This window comes from Anser brachyrhynchus (genome assembly GCF_964034855.1).
Source record: "Anser brachyrhynchus genome assembly, chromosome: 8".
NCBI classification, from domain to species: Eukaryota; Metazoa; Chordata; class Aves; order Anseriformes; family Anatidae; genus Anser; species Anser brachyrhynchus.
The window spans coordinates 17515087-17528955 of NC_137702.1; the positions used below are offsets into that span (position 1 = coordinate 17515087).

Below are 13869 nucleotides of genomic sequence, written 5' to 3' on the forward strand. Positions count from 1 at the left end.
TAGGAATGCAATTAAAAACGTACAGATGAGTAGAGCAGAAAGCAAACAATAACAACTAGCGGAAGCTGAAACATAAAATATGTACAGATAGGAAGAAGGAGCTTGAAATTATCTGAAACGTTGTGAGCGGCTGCTGCCCCCAGCAGCTCCATGCCCACAGCTCCTGCCCAGTGCTGTGCCTGGGGCCTGGGGCTCTGTTGCAGCCCCACAGCAGTGCTGCTGCCTTCCCCTTCGCATCGACCGCAGGTGCACTCGGGGGACGCCGACATGGGCCCTGACCCTCGGTCTTGCTGCAGCCCCTGGTGCTGAGCCCTGCGTTCACTCCGCTGGTGCCAGCCCCTTCCAGGGGCAGGTTCTAGGGACGCACACCATTCCCGTTCCAGTGCCTGGTGGCTCAGACCATCGCCCCCTCCAGCAGCTGGTGCTGGAGCCCAGGCTCCCCAGCAGGTGATGCCCAGGCAGCGGGCGCCCCTGCCCCTGCTGTGACTCCAGTGGCTGGCACCCAGCCCTCTCACGCTGGTTTCAGCAGCAGCTGGCAGCTGGCACTTGCAGCGTGTGTGCATCAGGGTGAGGGAGAGCATGGAGCTGAGAAGAGATCTAGCAGGAGGATAGGACAGGCCGTGGTGAGCAGGCACAGGGCTCTGTCCAGCAAGTGCACTGACTGGTAATACTTTGTGTGGCAGGACCCTTTTGTACCCCTTTCTGTCTACTCCCACCTTTCTTCTTCCCCTGAATCCTTTTCTGTAGTTCTGCTGCCGGGGTAAGAGCTCCAGGTATATCCAAGACCCCAGGTTTGCACCCCTATCAGTTTCCAAAGCCAGATTGGTCCCTCTTTGAAGTGATGGCAGAAGCTACTTGATTGCCCATCAGTTAGCATGACTGAGTTTTCTCGTCACTGTTTCTGATACTGTTTGTCTATCAAGTGTGTGCCTCTGCGTACTGTTTACTGCCTTGCCTTTCCTTCACTGTGCTCAGTAACACCCTTGATCAGGGAGACTTAAAGGAGCAGACAGTGTCTTCTTCCACATATCCTTAGAAATAAACTAATCAAGTAAAGAACATAATGATGATGCTTGCAGCAGCTGGTGACTTGGTTTCATTGTCTCTGTTAGAAGAGCTTTGTAGTAGCATTTTTTCCCTTTTTTTTCTTCATATACAAGCCTGCAAAACTCTAGAGCAGAACTCAGATTGTACCATGCATGGTCATACCTCAGAGCACTCACAGACCTGGTTGTGGGGCTGTGATTTTGTGTTGGCCTTTCCCTGTGCAAGATTAACTCAAAGAACAGCACAACATCTCATAGAAGATGTGGTATTTCATCCTGTGTGATGCAGTATTTGTTTCACGTAAATCAGGTGTATTCTTGTCAGGTAGCTTTGTGTCAGGGAGCGAGGATGCTGGCCTGGGATCTCTGTTCCATGGGTTGAGCAATGTGAAATGAAACTAAAATATTAACCAATATTACAATTGTTTTGCACTATAGCATACTTCAAGTTATTTACCAAGAATCCACCAGTGAAGCAAAGGTCCCCAAATCTTTTTTCTCCTCATTTTTTTTTTTGTTCTGTTCTTTCTACGCAGAGCCTCCACCCATGATTCAGGTTCCTAACAATGTCACGGCTGTCCCTGGTGAAGCAGCCATCTTGACCTGCCTAACATTAAGCACCGTGCGTTACAATCTCACCTGGCAGAGGAATGGCAGAGATGTGAGGCTGAAGGAGCCCCTGCGGATAACGGTGCTGAGCAACCTGTCTTTAGAAGTGAAGACTGTAAAGTTCACAGATGCTGGCAAGTACAACTGCATTGCCTCTAACGAGGGTGGATCTACCACAGCATCTGTCTTCCTTACTGTACAAGGTAACAAGAAAACTGCCTGTTAAGCTTCCTCTGACATGGTTTTAACTTGCTTCATCTTTTTTGTGAACTGTCTCTCATAGGAACTTTTGCCGTTTATGCCTGTTGATGAAACAACTTAGAGACTGGTAGAAAGTAATGTAGTTTTCCCTTGTTTTAAAATATCGGTGCAAGTCACCAGACAGCACTTGTGCTCAGTTTGTGACACTGCCTCATGCTGTGGGCCTCTACAAACCATGGTTTGATACTGATACTTCTGAAACTGCCAGCTTAATTCTGCTGTATGTCTGTATAGAGCCTCAGGTATCTTTGTTTTTAGTGTCTCCTAAAATGTAGAGCACAAAGAGGTAGCTGCAGACAGACTTTGTTCTTGTTTGTGTATGTGCACGCACATGTTCTTAGCAGCATCAGTCCCCAATATTTGTAGCTGAGCCTGACTTTGAGAAAAGTTAAGGACTGCATGTGTGATTTTTTTTTCCCTTTCAGTGAAACTACAGTTACACAAGTGCACTTAAATTGGTAAGAGTTTCTGTGTTCTTCTGGATTATTTTATATCTCATTAGAATAATACTTCTAAGTGTTCCTGTGTATTATTGTATCCGTCATCGTGTGCCATTTAATCCAAGCTAAGAACTAATCAAGGTTTTATGAAGGGCTAGATAAAATAAGGACTTTCAGACTATGTCAGGACTGAAGAAGAGGCCATGGGTTGAGACCAAGCAAGCTCTAGGTCCATGTTGTTGCTTCAAATCAAGAATAAACTTGAGAAAAGAAAAAAAAAAAGTAAAAATGCAGTAATTTGAATTGGGGCTAATTCAGTTGAAATCTGAAAGTACTTCAGATTTGGTTTTGACTGCCTTGGTCATGTGGAGGTTTGAACCTTGGTTTCCCAGCATGCAGTCTGTGGCTAAGAAGAGTCAGAACTGCAAAATGTTACAGAAAACTATTCTGTCTTTTATTTTTAGGTTTTGGCTGTCTTGATAAGCTACTTGTTGGTGACTCTGACAGGATTTCTGCTTGCTAATGATGTTCTGAGCAGAGAGGGTACCTTACTAACTTTGTTGCTGTAATCCTACTTCATTAGCTAATGGAAAATGTAAAATTATGGGGCGGGGGGGGGGGGGGGGGGAGAATTGCCTGCATCAAGGTGCTCTGAAAGAAAGAGGTCAAAAATGGAATTGTAACTCTTACTGACGGGATGCAGCTCTTCGTGATCTGCCAAGGCAGAATAAATAGGTGTGTAATCAATTATGTAGGACCTGTTACAAAATGTAGTGGTGAGGTGTTTCTTCACTGCTCTGTCTGAATTACCATTTGGATATCTATGTTTGAGTTATAACTGTTAAATTTATAGTAAGTTAAAGGGGAGAGGGGGAAAGCCATGAAAAAAACTCAGCCCATACACGTTTGGAAAACTGTTTTGAATTCCACAGGATTTTTCCATCAAGACGATCGTTGAAGCATGTCAAAGGCAAGAAAAGTGCCCCCTCCCTCATTCCTCTCTTCCAGGGATTTAGATTCTGTCCCTGAGGTCTGTAGACCAGCTGGGAGATTTAACACGATGAGCAAATTACATCTGGCAGGTTTTTACAGTAGAGATAGAGAAGTTTAGTGCTGCCACAGCAGAATATTTAGTTTCAAATCATTTATATGTGTAGAATGATTATATCAAATAGTTGAGAATTACGTTTTGGCTGGTACTGGTATTGCTAACAGGTTTAAAACGTGCCTGAGATAACCTTCTTGGACAGTTTATACAGGGTTAGTTGGCAGTCTGAGAAGCATTTTCTTCTATTTCTGATGAAAGATGCTTGGAATAGAATAAAGGTAGTAGCAAATGTAGCAAACACTGAGCTGCAGCTGAACTCAGAATCCTGCAGCAGTATCTGTCTTGTGGTGTTTGGAAAATGTAATCTCCAGCCAACCTTTTGAATGGCTGTATGCAGGAACTGAGTGGTGTCAGGATGGTTGTATGTGTATTGTTTTACTTTGCTTGAACCAAATGATTTTAACCAAATTTCTGGAGGTACACTGATGTATGATTAACTGTGTTGTGCACAGCCCATACTGTTTGTTAGGGTTCAGAAGAATATTGAAAAGAATGGTTTATATTTGACAGCAAAAGAGTCAAGGATGGCTTATTGTAAGAAGAAAAAGCTTAAAGGGGTTGTAATGTTTTCCTTCTGAAAGAAGGCAATTTGTGGTCTTATTAATAGATAGAGATGGGTTCATGCTTTATGTAGCTGCACGTAATTCCAAATGTCATATTAAATTCATATCAGAACCCTTTATTATTGTTGGCACAGATCCAATACAGACCTCTGAATTTTGGGTCATAAGAGAACAAACAATGCTTTCATCCCCATTTTCTTTCTGCAGTAGGAGTTAAGGCAGAGAACAAATGTTTGTAGCTCTAAAAATAATCCAGCGTCTGCTTTACAAGTGGGTTGTAGTAAACCCTTGTTCTGAATAGAATTGTTTTGAAATTTTTTTGGTTTGATAGCTCTTCTGAAAGGGAATGTTCATCTGATTTTTAATTTTTTATGTTCCTTTTAGACCAGCAGCTGTACAAATACAGCCTGATACTTGAATGGGAGTTGACTTTTTTCCCTGGTTGCATGTTCTGTGTTAGCTGCTATACTGAGCCATGACTTGTTCGTCACCAGCACCGAGCCCAGCTGGCCGAACGTCCCGTTTAAAAACTGTGCCTGCCTTGGCATGGCGCTGTGCTGCTCGCAGCAGGCTGAAAGGTCTCGGAACTTGTGGCCTTTGAGATACTGAGGAGTACAGTCTCCTGGGCCTCCTAGGGTTGTGTTGGTGTTGAGTCAGTGCTCTGACTTCTAAAGTGCACCCTCAGTTTTGGACGTTATTACAAGGTGGATCCATAGTGTGAATGGCTCAACTCCTCTCAACAGGTTGGACTTGTAACCTGTTCCCACCGTAGCACTTCCTGCTCTAAAAGGAAAGGAAGTAAAATGCAGTTAAACTTTCAGCACTTCTTTGATGCAAAAGACAATGTTGTCTGAAAGAAAAAGAGCTGAATCAGTAGGTGTCCCTCTGCTAGGTGCTGATTGCCACTCACAGCAGGCTCAGAGGTGGTCAGTGAGCTGCCCTTCAGAAGCAAGCTTCCTGTGCAGGAGAAGCAAGTTAGCGGCAGGGTCAGGAACTGCCCGAGCAGCCCCTCTCGAGTTCTCTGTAGCTCAGGAAAATCAGTGAGAGTCCCAAAGTTTGCTCATCTGCTCCCCGTACTGTGGTTCCTAAGAGGTTCTTGTCTGCATTCAGAGAAAGGGAGCTGATGGGGCAAAAAGGTTTGCGTTATAAGACCAGTCGCTGACAGCTTGTTTTTATGACTTGGCCTGACTTTATTATTCTAGGCGTTTCTTTTGTTAAAATTCCTTTGTGATATCCTCTACAGATCAGTGCAGAAGTGGGACAAACAAAGCTTTCTCATCCAGCTGAAAATATCTTTTGGTTTTCCAAGTCTCTTCTGTATCATTTATCACAAATTCAGCTAAATAAGTGATGATTAATCTCTTGTAATTTTTGTAATATTCAGATTATGCATAGTAGGGAGAGTACTTACTGCAATGAATTTGAGTTCAGACTTGATGAAGGATGAAAAATTAGGGCATTAAGTAAAACAGGATGTGTTAAGTGTCATGCATCTTAATGAGCAAGCGCATGACATCAAATGAGAGACATTATTTTCTAGTTGCTTTCTCATGGAAAGTCTAGCTCTTTAGAAGAATTTTTAAGAGGAGACTTGAAGGAGCAGAACCAAATTTAGAAGTCAGCTTTTCTAGATGTATGCTGACCCACCCAAACCTGTGGCTCATTGCATTCCCTCCAAATCCCATGGGAACTAGCTTCTTGCAGGGTATTTGGCCTCTGTTACTGCCGTAGTTGTAAAAAGCACAAGCAAATGATTAGTTAAGCTGTTAAGTATTGTACCCGCAGCTGTAAGAAAAGTGTTGGATTGGCACCCCTTCCAGGAGGGCTGCGTGCAGTCCTTGGTACAGATTGCTCACAGGAGCATGAACAAATTCAGTCCATCATTTGATGGAAATCAAACCCATGTATAAATAAATAAATAAATAAAAATTCTGCAGCAAGTGTATGCAAACTTCTGAAGTGATTGCGTTATTACATGGTTGGTTTTGATCAAAATATATTTAAATAGTTAATCAGCCTTGTTAGGACATTACTTGTCAGGTTAACAGTTGGAATCCTTCAGCTTTTCAAAGATGCTCTTAGCAAAAATGGCAAGAAATAAGCTTGAGGGTGCTGCACAAAAAATATTGATACAAGTAATGGTTCAGTCAAATATCCTCTACAGCGTGGCTTGGGGAAAAAGCTTCTGTTGGAAAAAAGATGCAGAAAGTAATGACAAATATTGTCAGCGAGACTGTTTGTTTTTTGCTAATAAATGGTGATAAATATTTTTTTAATGTTGAATAAAAGAAAAATTTGGCATTTACTGTCCTCTTATTCATGTTAAGTTAAATTTCTTCTAGTGATTTAAATGGACCAAGGAAAGGTGCAAGTGTGAGTGTTTCAGAGCCTGGAGTCTCCACACCAATCTTCACTATCTTCAGAAGAATCACATGTGATCTTTGTTTAAAAGGCTATATGTATATATATTATTTTTTTTTTTCCTACAGACTTGAATGGGATGAGTATGGTAAGGAGCTTGTGCTCCTGCCCATGCACAAATCTCGCCCCTTCTGGTACAAACAACAAAGCAAAAGAAATCAAGTTGTCCTGCCATACAAGAAAGCCAATTCTGTGCCCCCGGCTGGCTTTTGAGCAAGAAAACGAGATGGTTAATTAGTGCTGACTGTGGCCTTGGGGGGCCTTGGTGGTAGCTTGAGTATTACAGCTGTGTCTGTTGACTTCTTTTAATTAATTTAATAGCTTGCGTGTTAAATATTACTTGCGCCTTCTTTTGCTCACCTGGTGCTATTGCAGTGTGACAATAACTGTGTGGGTGACAGTGTCACAGCACAGTGTGTAACTGCTGTCTGAAACAAAGAGCTTCCTAATATCAACAGGAGCGCAGGCCTCCCCTAAGACCAAAGCATGCAGAATATCTCCCAGTGTTTCTTGGCAGGATTTAAAACAAAACAAAAATAGCTGAGAAAGCTGTGCACGTCCTCAATCACTTGAGGACAGTCCTGTAGCCTGCATCCATTTCTTGCCTCTCCCTACCCCCTCGTGTCTGGATTTGATCCCGGTATTACTGACGCTGCGGCTTTGCCTTCCTCTGGTGCCTTTCATTCAGGGTTCTGGAGGATTCAGACCCTCACGAGATGCTAGAGGGGCTTTTCAGGACCCTGCGGAATCCCCTCTAGAAGTGAAAATGAAACTGGGGGGAGGTTAACACCATGAATTTAAGAAAGAAAAGGATGAGGCAGTATGTAGATGCATCTGTGTTTAGTTTTGCAAATCTGTGTGCAAATTAGATGCTGTTTATTACTTATTTTTTTCCTTGCCTTTGGCAGTGTGGCCGTGTGGTTTTGCATGCATTCTTACAAGGATCGCAGGATCCTTGACACGCTGACACGTTCCCTCAGTGACTGAAAGCGGAGGCCACGGATCCTGGCACTGGCTTTGCTCCCCCACGGCACCCGCTGCCAGACCGCGGCCAAAAGCCTTCCTCAGCACAGCTCCTGCCTTCTCTCGACAGAGGGGCTTTATGTGTGGGACGGGGGCCTGCAGATAGGTTTTCATGAAATACTAACAGACGTGAATTTATCATGAAATCCAAAGCACAAAGCGTGTTGCAATTGTTTTAAATGAAAGCATACTACAGAGGTTAAATAACAGCATGTTCGGGGCTTGTATGCTGATGCTACCACTAATATATTTTAAAACTATAGATGTATGTTTGATAAATTTTAAAACTATTTTTGTGTTCCTTGGCAAACTTGCTTTCAGACACAGTGACATGCCCTGTGGGGACAAATCAGCCTATAGCAACTGGGATCGAGGTCTTCTGCTGTTCTTGTCTGTGCCCTGAATTTGATGTTTAATTTCTCATTGTCTCCATTGCTCCATCAGCACCGGAGGCACTAATCCCCTCTTCCTTAGTGTGCTGAGGCTGCTGGGGGCTCCAAGTTCTGCGTGGCGATGCGCAGACCTCGCAGAAGCAGCACGGGTGGGCAGCAGCAAGGCAGGCTGTGCCATGGGACGGGAGCCCTGTGGTTGTGTCAGCAGCTTTTTAAGCACCTGCCATTGCACCACAGAGCTTAGACAACAGTCTTCCCCCTGCAGTGATTGTCCGAAGGGCATGCTGTTAATTGTTTCAGGGAAAGGAGCTGCTTTGTTTCTGTTTGCATGGTGACAGACTGAACAAGGAAAGATCATGCTATTAACCTGGAAGTTGCCTAGCATGACACCTTTATGTTGTCCTTGATGGATTATGCCACACATAAACACATTGTGGGTGTCCTGGCTGTTGCACGTGTTTTTCTTAGCAGCAACAAAAATGTCAGATGTGTCACCTGAGTCTGTAGGAGGCTGTAATTCCCACAGACACTAATGAAAAAGAGCTATGGAGAGCAGCCCTAGATTCAAGGTACCTCTGTGTATGTGTATTCAGTGTCTTTTACTCTCCAAAAAGAGTTAAGCTTAGGATTTTCTGTCTAAACTTGCTAGTAAGAATCATCTGCAGAGGAACACACAGTAAAACTCCAGCAGTGCCTGATGAAGGAACAGGAAAGCTCCCCAAAGGTCTAGCAGCCAGTGTCATGCCTGAGTAAGGTGAAGGAGCAGCAGTTCCTACTACAGGGTGCTACTTTTTCTTACACTGAGTGGTGTAGATCTTTTCCTCGCTGCTAGCAGGCAAAATCATAAGTACCACAGAAGAAAATGTCAGTTATCACAGTGAATTGTTTTGGTGGTCTTTATTGAGACAATCTGTCTAAGGATATAAGTGGATGAATTTGATGAAGCTCACCAGTCTCTCTTCCTGAGAAAATACAGCTGAAATCCATTCTTATTTCAGCCTGGCTTCATGATCTTGGTGGGTTGTGTTGGTGAACTTTGCTCATTTCTGGTGGGTTTTTGACAGAATTCATGCCCACATATAAGAGCTCCAGATTCTGTATCTCAGAATGAAGCAAAGTGTGTAGACATGTGAACCCATGTAGCTTGAATCCTGAATTAGTAACTTCTTTGTAAAAGCATGTGTGTTTTATGTGGAGGAAGTGGTACACTGTGGTACAGAAAAAGAAGAAGGGAGTGGTCTGAAAAAGGATTGCTAATTCAAGAAGAAACTCTTTGAATAATGTTATAGGTAGAAGAGACTTTAAAAAAACATGTTATCACCAGACTGGTTATATTTTAGTACAGTAATTGACCTTATGAGTCAGTTCATGTGTGTCTGATGGTCATTATTTGTGCTAAGTGGAGGCAGTTGTAGGGAAACAATCATGTGACCTTTATCAGGACTCATTTTCTCACTATAGAACTGTTTGGAAACAGAAATAAAATGATTGTCATAATGTGTAAGCGCTATATTATATATATTCATAATGTATACATGTATATATAATTATAATGTGTAATCAATCTTCTTAATTGCTGCTTTTCTTCTAATAGAACCACCTAGGGTTGTCATTTCGCCTAAGAATCAGACTTTTACAGAAGGCTCTGAAGTGTCCATCAGATGTTCTGCAACAGGTTATCCAAAGCCAACAGTAGTATGGACACACAATGAAATGTTTATTATTGGTTCATACAGGTAGGAATTAAATTTTCTCTCTCTCTCTCTCTCTCTCTCTCTCTCTCTCTCTCTCCCTCCCTCCCTCTCCCCCTTTTTTATGTATGAGAAAGAAGTTGTGAAGATTGCTGAAATACTCTGACTTTCTTCCACAGGATCCTGCAAGTTTAGGAAATAGTACCTCAACTTTCATCTTTATAATTCTTTAATTTCAATTACCTCATCTCTAAACTAGAAATACTGTGATTAGCACCTCCATGTTCTTCTCGTAGTGAGGGGCCCAAAACTGAACGCACAATTCAAGGTACGGCCTCACCAGAGCCGAGTACAGAGGGACAATCACTTTCCTGGTCCTGCTGGCTGCACTATTCCTGATCCAAGCCAGGATGCCATTGGCCTTCTTGGCCACCTGAGCACACCACCCGCTCATATTCAGCCAGCTATCAACCAATATTCCCAGGTCCCTTTCTGACGGGCAGCTTTCCAGCCACTCCTCCCCCAGCCTGTAGTGCTGCTTGGGGTTGTTGTGCCCCAGGTGCAGGACTCGGCACTTGGCCTTGTTGAACCTCATAGAGTTGGCCTCGGCCCATGGGTCCAGCCTGTCCAGACCCCTCTGCAGAGCCCTCCTGCCCTCGAGCAGATCAACACTCACTCCTAACTTGGTGTTGTCTGCAAACTTACTGAGGGTGCACTCGATCCCGTCATCCAGATCATCGATAAAGATATTGAAGAGAACTGGCCCCACTACTCAGCCCTGGGGGATTCCACTAGTGACCGGCCTCCAGCTGGACTTAACTCCATTAACCATGACTCTTTGGGCCCGGACACACAGCCAGATTTTAGCCCAATCAAGCGTATACCCGTCCAAGCCTTGAGCAGCCAGTTTCTCCAGGAGAATGCTGTGGGAATGTTTTTTACAAGATTTAACTCAATTGTCTTCATAACATGCATTGATTTCCTCTAATAGAAATAATAATACCAAGTTGTTTATGTTGTTTATCATGAGAAAAAGCAATACCTGTTTGTAAACCATCTGGTCATGCTGCTGTTCTTGCTTGGAGTGTAGATCTAACACCTTTTTCTTTAACTAGCCATTTTGGTTGGTCCCCTATGTATTTCCAGGTACAGGCTGACCCCAGAAGGCACCTTGATCATAAGAAAGGCAATTCCAAAAGATGAGGGAGTTTATGGTTGCTTGGCAAGTAACTCAGCTGGGACAGCGAAACAGACATCCACCCTTACATACATTGGTAAGTAAAAGAAGTGATGTAGTGAAACTAAAAAAGCAAACTAATACAACATCAGGGTGGTGCAGTTAAAATTTGTGGTACTATGCAGCTCATATTTGTAGAAATTTACCAAAGCTCTGGAGAGATTCATCCCTTTTGTTTTCTGTTAAAATCTGAACAGTATTGTTAGTATGCATTAGTAGCTTTCTGTTTCTTATGCTGTTTAAAAAAAAAAAAAAGATTGAATACTAATGTAGGGTAGGCATGCAAAACTCAGTAGGTTTTTGGAGAAGGAATCATGTTTCTATAAATTCCTGTAGTGTGCTTAGCCATGTGGAGTCCTAGTCCAAATCATATCCTCTAAATACTATCCTATATTTTAATAGAGTACTAAAATTCTTAGTGACCAAACTTTGGCTGAAGAGGGGGAGAGAAAGGCTTTGAAGCTTTTTACTTTCTAAATGGTCAAACTCTTCCAATTCTTTCCTTCTATTCCTGCATATTCTATATAAGGTCCAGGTGTTCTGACATTCCAAACTCTACTTTTTTTTCTGTTACCTAGTATTTATCTGTCAACTCACATGATTTTAAAGCCTGTTTGAATTTTAGTGCAAATATTTTTTGTATACCAAGAGAAAGTTAAGTCTTTCATCTTAAAAATGGTGAATGCTTTAGATGAGGAACTCATTTTCTCTCTGTTGTTTCTTTATAGAGGGCCCAACATTGACTGTAGTTCAGAGTGAAATTCTGGTTGCTCTTGGAGACACAACTATTATGGAATGTAAAACAACTGGAATCCCACATCCCCAAGTTAAATGGTTTAAAGGTGCACTTCTTTGATTTATTTACTTTAACAGCAATATTTAGAACAATGATCTTGAAGGGACTTCATTTTTCTCAAAAGCTTATGTAGTATTCAACCAGTGACTGACCTGTGAAATTCTCTAAATCTAGAAGATATGACACAACCTCTCGCTCCTGTTTAAATACAGTGAATGAACTTACCCTAGAATAATTAAAAAGAAAAAGCTGTGCCTCTTTTGTGCTTAACTAAGCTTCATGCCTTATGCTTCATGCTTAGCTATATGCTACAAAAGTCATAAAACGTCTTTCAATGCGTGGGCCAATTCTTAATGTTACGCAGCAGTATTACGGCTCCTGCTGAGCTTGAGATGTAGCAGAGCTGTTCTCTAGGTTTTACAGAGTTCCCAACTTGGCATGGAGCTGGCAGACAAGTGGCTGCCATAAATAGTCTCTAATTAAGTGGCTGCCACAAATAGTCTCTAATACAGCCTGGCATACTGTCCTAATGCTGATCTCTGTCCAAAGCTACTTCAGTTTATATTTCCCTTGTAAAGTAAATATAAATAAAATGGGATTGTGTCTAATGCAGGAATAAATTTTCCCACTGAGTTGAATGAAAATCAGAGTATTTATCTACTGAATGAATACAGTCAAGTTGTGAACTAATCTCAAACTTGGACACAGTTCTGTAGGAGTAATTATGGTAAATACCCTGTTATATTTCATTTTATTTTTTTTCTGTCTGAACTTAGGTGACTTAGAGTTGAGGCCATCAGCATTTCTCATTATTGATTCTCATCGGGGTCTTTTGAAGATCCAGGAAACACAAGATCTGGATGCAGGTGATTATACCTGTGTGGCTACCAATGATGCAGGGACAGCTTCTGGAAAGATAACTCTGGATGTTGGCTGTAAGTAGCTTGCTATAGTGCCTTATTTACGTGAGCTTTTCTCACAAATACGTGTGTACAAGTCTTTGAATAATTGTGTGTACTGGGAACTCCTATTTGGTGGTGTTCACTGAGCTAAGTTGCCCTGTCCTATTTGGATTCCCAACTTCCCCTCACTCATCTTTTGCAAAGAATAAAAGTTTTGAGGAGGAAGACAGAGCCAGAGAAGGGGGAAACTGTTCAAACCTCAACCTAACATAGTTCTCGTGTAGAGAATACATTATACTAACTTGAGTTACTATGTAAGTTTATTGTAACTTAGTTCTTTCTGTCCTCTTTTCCAAAATCTTTCTAACTGCCTGGGGCCTGACATGTCATGCCCCATTAAATGGATGTTCCTGTCAGTCATGTATACTTTCTGAACCAAGGGGCAAAGCTGTTTGAAGGAGAGGAGGAACTTGGTGTTAACTCTTGAGCATTCACATTCATATGAAAGGGGTGGCTGTATTTTCATTATTTTGAGATGTTTAGCCCGTTTCTGACCTCCTCAATATTGCTAAGCAGCATGCAAGGCTGCTTTTGTGTGCTGTTGCTAAAGTTGGGAATCTGTTCCTAGGATCTGATGTACATAAATGGTAGATAAATGTGGGTCTGCACAAGCAGAACTTTACTGTCATGTTACAACCTTGATTCACTTTCCGTACTCCTCTTTCTTCTTTCCCAGCTCCCCCAGTTTTTACGCAAGAACCCAGTGATGAATCTGCTAATATTGGCTCAAATATCACACTGCCATGCTATGTTCAGGGTTACCCAGAGCCAAAGGTTAAATGGAGGCGGCTGAATGGTGCTTCTCTTTTTTCAAGACCGTTTGCTGTTAGTTCCATCAGTCAATTAAGAACAGGAGCTCTATCAATTAATAGTAAGTAGACTAAACCTTATGAAGAAAAGGTGCCAAAAGGAAATACGATGTATACAATGCATTTAAGTTGTTATGCTACTATATAAATGTGTTATCCCTGTAAAAATACTGTATATTGTCAGAGATTGTGTTTCTGATACTGATTCCATTGCTGTTGAGATGTATCATTTTCCCATGAGTCTGTGAATTCTGTTGTGAGTGGTCATTGGCTTCACTCTTCTTCACAGAAACAATTGCACTTTTATTTAAATAAATGTGGGTCATTGTCTGTGTTGATACTGAGGAGCCACAGATGATGATGATGATATTATTATTATTATTAGTTTGTTTTAAGAATTGTTTTTAAACTTACTGTTTTAGACAAGTCCTAATTTGTGTAATAATTAAGTATTCTGCAAGTGTCTTTGCAATTTCAGTCATCTGGAGCATTTCAGTCAGCCATAGACTAA

General features: G+C 42.0%; 1 protein-coding gene across 7 annotated transcripts in view; it reads left to right on the forward strand.

The window, feature by feature from the left end:
- The window catches only part of HMCN1 (hemicentin 1), a 246794-nt gene that overhangs the window by 111790 nt on the left and 121135 nt on the right, over positions 1 to 13869 (forward strand). For all 7 annotated transcript variants that reach the window (XR_013954316.1, XM_080602312.1, XM_080602311.1 and 4 more), the window contains 6 exons: positions 1583 to 1858; positions 9458 to 9599; positions 10701 to 10828; positions 11520 to 11633; positions 12364 to 12522; positions 13226 to 13420. Coding sequence is in view for 6 of the 7 variants with exons in the window: in XM_080602312.1 (XP_080458438.1) it covers positions 1583 to 1858; positions 9458 to 9599; positions 10701 to 10828; positions 11520 to 11633; positions 12364 to 12522; positions 13226 to 13420 (1014 nt within the window). In the remaining variant the exon portion in view is untranslated. The remainder of the gene's footprint in view (positions 1 to 1582; positions 1859 to 9457; positions 9600 to 10700; positions 10829 to 11519; positions 11634 to 12363; positions 12523 to 13225; positions 13421 to 13869) is intronic.